A 5,364-nucleotide genomic window follows, 5' to 3' on the forward strand; every position below is an offset into this window, starting at 1 on the left:
TGGGCATACTTCGGCCGCCTCCTGCGCTCTGCGCACGGCCAGTAAAGGTGCGACCCGGGTCGGGCACGGGGTGGAGGGCAGGGAGGGCGGATGGAAGATGCCACCTCAACCTCGTCGGTCCCAGCTCCCGGGACGTGCGGAGACATCAGACAGGGTGGCTTGGTGTCCTGCTGCCAGTCCGCGGCCCAGGCCAAGCTAGGTCTCCGGGTATGCGGGTGGCGGTGTCCTGGGCTCCGCCAGCAGCGGCGCTCTGACCATCCCTCCCCGCCCTGCGATGGTGGCGCTGTCCATGGGACTAGCACGTATTAAGGAAGGGGGTGCGCGCATCGGTGTGTGTGCGCGCGTGATGTGATGACAGGGAGGTGAGGGTGTGGTGTCCTTGTATGTGTCCTTTGATGTGAGTGAATCCGAGCGTTCATACAGAGTTACTGTCATGGATCCAGTTGTGCAGTGTGTGTGATGCTGGGGGTGCTTCTGTGTGTCTTTTCTCAGTGACATCGTGTGTATGTTTATGAATCCTATGGTGATGGCGTGACTATGGGTGTGTGTGTGTGTGTGTGTGTGTGTGCGCGTGTGTGTGATTTCGTTTTTGTTTCGAAGGGAGTGGTCTTTGCATCTGCGTGTGCACATCCCATTTTGGTTCTGTTGGACTGAGTGATTAGGATTTCGTATGTGTGTTCATGATGCTTTTTCTCCCTGTTTCTTTGTGGATCTGTGTCATGTTGGGGAGAGAAGCCATGATGTCTGTGCTGCATTGTGTCATTATGGGTGGTGCATGTCTGGGTAGCTTGGCGATTGTAACTGCATGAACAATTGTGTGTGTGAATGTGTGCAGTTCCTTGAATGTGGATGTGGCAGTGTTGGGTCGCATATGTGACATTTCAAGGGCTGTCAGTCCATGTTAGTGTGTGTGAGGCTGTGTTTGCTGGTGAGTGTGTGATTCCCTGGGGGCTGAGGGGCGGTAGGTGCCAAGGACACTTGGAGCACATCCTCTTCTAACTCTTCAGAGCTGGGAGATTTTAAAATTTATTAAACATTTTATATATATGACATAATATATTTAACATAGATATACAATGTAAGGAATAGTGATACCTATCGCTCAGTTTAAGAAATAGAGCAGGACCAATAGTTAGAAGCCACTAGGTGCCCCTCCTCACGGCCACTCTCCTCCATGATCACTATCCTGTCTTTTCTTTTTCTTTTTTTTAATCTTATTTTTTTTAGATGAGGCAACCCTTGATTGACCTCACAGATTGCAAGGACCTTGTCAGCTTACAATCCCTTGTTTTTTATTTTTATTTTTTACGCCTACAGCACCTGGTCTTCCTAGGTGGTCTCCCATCCAAATACTAACCAGGCCCAACCCTGCTTAGCTTCCGAGATCAGACGGGATTGGGCTTGTTCAGGGCGGCATGGCCGTAGACACTATTCCATATTTTCTGTCCACTGATCTCTTACTTTTGTTTATAGCTTATGACCTATACAATATTTTGTTTAGTTTTTCCTCATAGAAATGGAATCATACTGAGTGTCTGGCCTCTGGTCGTCACTAGGGGTCACTAGGAAGTCATAAGGTGTCTGCTAGTTTCCGGCAGTCTGTAGAGGAATTCTGCAACCTCCTTTTTTTTCTCTCTACATTGGTTGTGAGATTCCTCCACATTGAAGTGAGTGGTTCTAATTAATTTTTTATTGCTGCATAATATTTTATTCTATGAGTATATCATGAGTATTATGGGTATATTATGGTTTATGGATGCATTCTCAATATGTCAGTAGACATCTGGGTTATTTCTGGGCTTTTCTGTCTGTTTTTTTCTTCCCTCCGCTTTTGTACTATTACAAACAGTGCTGCTGTAATTTTTTCATGAACTTGCATCCAGTAGTATATGTAAAAAAGCTACCCTTGGGTGTAACACCCCAGGAGTGGGTCATAGGAGATATGCATCTTTTTAGACACTGCCAAATTGTTCTCCAAAAGTTATTTTGGCAATTGACTTCCTACCAGCAATGTACGAGAATTTCCATTTTTTCCACATCCTTTTGAACATTGGACATTATTAGACTTTGATTTTGGCTATCTTTTGGAGTATTTTGCATAGAATCTCATTCACATTTTAATTTGCATTTTCCTGATTACTAATGAGGTTCGCTATTTTTCATGTTTAGTAACTAGTTTTGTTTCCTTTTTGTGAAACACTTAATCATGAATTTTGCCTCTTTCCATTGCTTTTTAGACATTCTTTGAATATTAAAGACTAATCCTTAATTGACTATTTGTGTTGTGACATCTTCTCCCACTCTGGTTTACTTTTCATTCTTTTTATGATGTCTTTGGATAAAAAGAAATTCTTAATTTTAATGTAGTCAAATTTATTTGTCTTTTCTTTTCCATTTTATTAAATTTGGATCACTTGTTGTTCCTGCATGATGCACTGAAAAAAAATCCATCCTGTCCCTACTGCTCTGCAGTGCCACCTCTGTCATGTAGCAAATGTCAATATGTATGAATCTATTTCTAAGCTTTGTTCAATCCCGTTATTTCCTGTTCTATATCTAATCTTCTGTTTAACTTGACCATTTAATTTGTTTTTATGACAGGGAATACTTTATTCAAACCTATCAGAGAAATGGACAGGTTGAGTCTATAACAAAGTGTCGTATTTTAAAGCATAGGCCAATACTTGTATATGAAGGTATACACTGCTACATACAAATTAACTGATTGAATTAACTGAGCAACTTTTCAATGTTTAAAACAAAATAAGCTTCCCTGTAAAAGCAGCACCTTTGTGATATTTTAACCTTAGTATTCCTCTCCTTCAACAGAATCCACACCAACCTTTTTATAATCCTCTCAAGGGCAGCCATGTCCTCATGGACTCAGAAAACTTCTCTTTCCTCCGTGCCCTCACCCACATACCAGAGAACAAAGGCATACTTGGCATTCATCAGGTCAAATTTGTGGTCCAGATGAGCCCAGGCCTCAGCAATAGCTGTGGTGTTGCTCAGCACGCACACAGCTCATTGTACTTTGGCTGGGTCTCCACCAGGTACCACAGTGGGAGGCTGGTAATTAATGCCAGCTTTGAAGCCAGTGGGGCACCAGTCCACAAACTGGATGCTGTGCTTAGTCTTCATGGTGGCAATGGCAGCATTGACATCTTTGGGAACCACGTCGCCAAGGTACAACAGGCAGCAAGCCCTGTATTTACTATGGCCAGGGCCACATTTCACTATCTGGTCGATTGGTTCAAAGCATGCATTGGTGAGCTCTGCTACAGAAAGCTGTTCATGGTAGGCTTTCTCAGCGGAGATGACAGGGGCATATGTGGCCAGAGGTAATTGGATGTGGGGATAGGGCATCAGATTGGTCTGGAATTCTGTCAGATCAAAATTCAGGGCTCCACCACATCTGAGGGAAGCAGTGATGACAATACAAATTGACCTTTCAACCTCTTCAGGTCAGTATAGATTGGGCACTCAATATCAAGGTTTTTATGACAGATGTTGTAGATGGCCTCATTGTCAACCATGAAGACATAATCAGAGTGCTCCAGAGTGGTGTGGGTGATGAGGATGGAGGATGGAGGGCCCAACTGTGGAAACAGTTGTAGAAACGTGAGGGGGTGAGTAAATAGAGAACTCCAGCTTGAACTTGCCATAATTGACACAGAGACAGATGCTTCATCATCAGTCTGGGGTCAGTGAACTCAGAACCAGTTCCCCCACCAAAGCCATGGAAAACCAAAAAACCCCTAAAGACCTGTGCACTGGTCAGCCAGTTTCTAAATTTGGTCCAAGACAAGGGCAATGATCTCCTTGCCAATGATGCAGTGCCCGCAAACATAGTTATTGGCAGCATCTTCCTTGCCTGTGATGAGCTGCTCAGGGTGGATGTCACTTGGTACGTGGCCATCGGCTGGATGCCATATTCCAGGCAGTAGCATTCCCAGCAGGCATTGCTGGTCTGGATACCAACCTGGCCAGGGTGGATGGAGATGTACCCATGCATGGTTGCTGCTTTGTGGCTGCTGAATGAATGGCTGAGAGAAAGAGGAGAGGTTGTTTCTTTTTATAGCAGAACTCTTAGGTGGTCGATGTAAGAGAACCGTTTAATTTTTAATTTGATTAAAAATATATATCTAGATGCTCTAGATGTTTCTTTTTCAAATTGTCATTCATGGTCACTATTTTGTTTTGTTTTGTTTTGTTTTGTTTTAGGTGAGGCAACCCTTGGTTGACCTCACAGATGGCAAGGACCTTGTCAGCTTACAATCTCTTATTTTTAATTTTTTACGCCTACAGCACCTGGTCTTCCATCCAAGTACTAACCAGGCCCAACTCTGCTTAGCTTCTGAGATCAGACTGGATCTGGCTTGTTCAGGGTAGCATGGCCATAGACCATTCATGGTCACTTTTATGGTCTCTCGTTTCTTCAAACTTATCGAAATTGTTTCAAAACTGTCTGAACTGTAAATTACTCATTGTGTAATTTATTCTACAGATAGACTTGTACACGTGCCAAATAATAGATGAACGTTTTTTATTCCAACATTATGTATAAGAATAGCAAAAGATTGGAAACACCTTAAATGTTCTCAATCGAAGACTGGTTAAATAAACTATTGTACAGCTACACAAAAGAGATTCAAATGCAGAAGAAAGATGAAAGAAAGGGAGGGAGGGAGAGTGAGAGAGAGCGAGAGAGAGCGAGAGAGAGAGCGAGAGCGAGAGAGCGAGAGAGCGAGAGAGCGAGAGAGCGAGAGCGAGAGCGAGAGCGAGAGCGAGAGCGAGAGAGAGAGCGAGAGAGAGAGAGAGAGAGGATGTTTTAAAGAACTGATGTAAATATAGGTTCCAAAAAGCAAGATGCCCAGTCTGCTACATTTTGGGTAAAACAAGTGGACAATAGGAACCTATAAAATCCAAATGCAGGTTCCTATTGTCCGCGACATTAATATAGAAAAATCTATAGCTGTCATATCTACCATTGCCACTTCTGTAAAGAAACCCGGTCTCCAGTAGCCTTGGGGAAAGTTGTGTGTGTGGGGAGGAGGAGGGGGGAACCTTAGGAGTCTTTTGTGGTCTTAGTGTGTTCGGAGATATTTGGGGGCCTCCAGTTGCCTTAGGGGTGTCTGGGTATATTTGAGGGGCCACGGTGCCTCTGGTGGCATCTGGGGATGTTTGAGGCCCATGGAGACCCTCGGCTTGGGTGTCCTTGACATGACGGGCGCTGACGATATCTTTTCCCCATTGCATCTTCCTGCAGGACCCGCGCGGCCTGGGCACAGCCTCATTGCCCATGGGCGAAGCTGGAGCTTCCCGCCGCTTTCGGCGGGCAGCGACCCAGGGCGAGACGGCGGG

The 5,364-nt window shown here is 44.6% G+C and overlaps 1 protein-coding gene, 1 non-coding gene and 1 pseudogene across 2 annotated transcripts in view; 1 reads left to right on the top strand and 2 right to left on the bottom strand.

The window, feature by feature from the left end:
- Positions 1–8: 8 nt before the first annotated feature.
- PCSK1N (proprotein convertase subtilisin/kexin type 1 inhibitor) overlaps positions 9–5,364 on the top strand; it is a gene marked incomplete at its 5' end in the record, with an annotated part of 6,438 nt that continues 1,082 nt past the window's right edge. The window contains 2 exon segments of the mRNA XM_025040441.1: positions 9–47; positions 5,270–5,363. Of these exon segments, the coding sequence (XP_024896209.1) occupies positions 9–47; positions 5,270–5,363 (133 nt within the window).
- Positions 1,309–1,427, bottom strand: LOC112471790. The gene has a single exon (XR_003043406.1). It is a non-coding gene; the product is annotated as a 5S ribosomal RNA (ribosomal RNA).
- Positions 2,807–4,015, bottom strand: LOC107196453 (annotated as a pseudogene).

Source organism: Pteropus alecto, unplaced genomic scaffold (assembly GCF_000325575.1).
Source record: "Pteropus alecto unplaced genomic scaffold, ASM32557v1 scaffold669, whole genome shotgun sequence".
Lineage (NCBI taxonomy): Eukaryota > Metazoa > Chordata > Mammalia > Chiroptera > Pteropodidae > Pteropus > Pteropus alecto.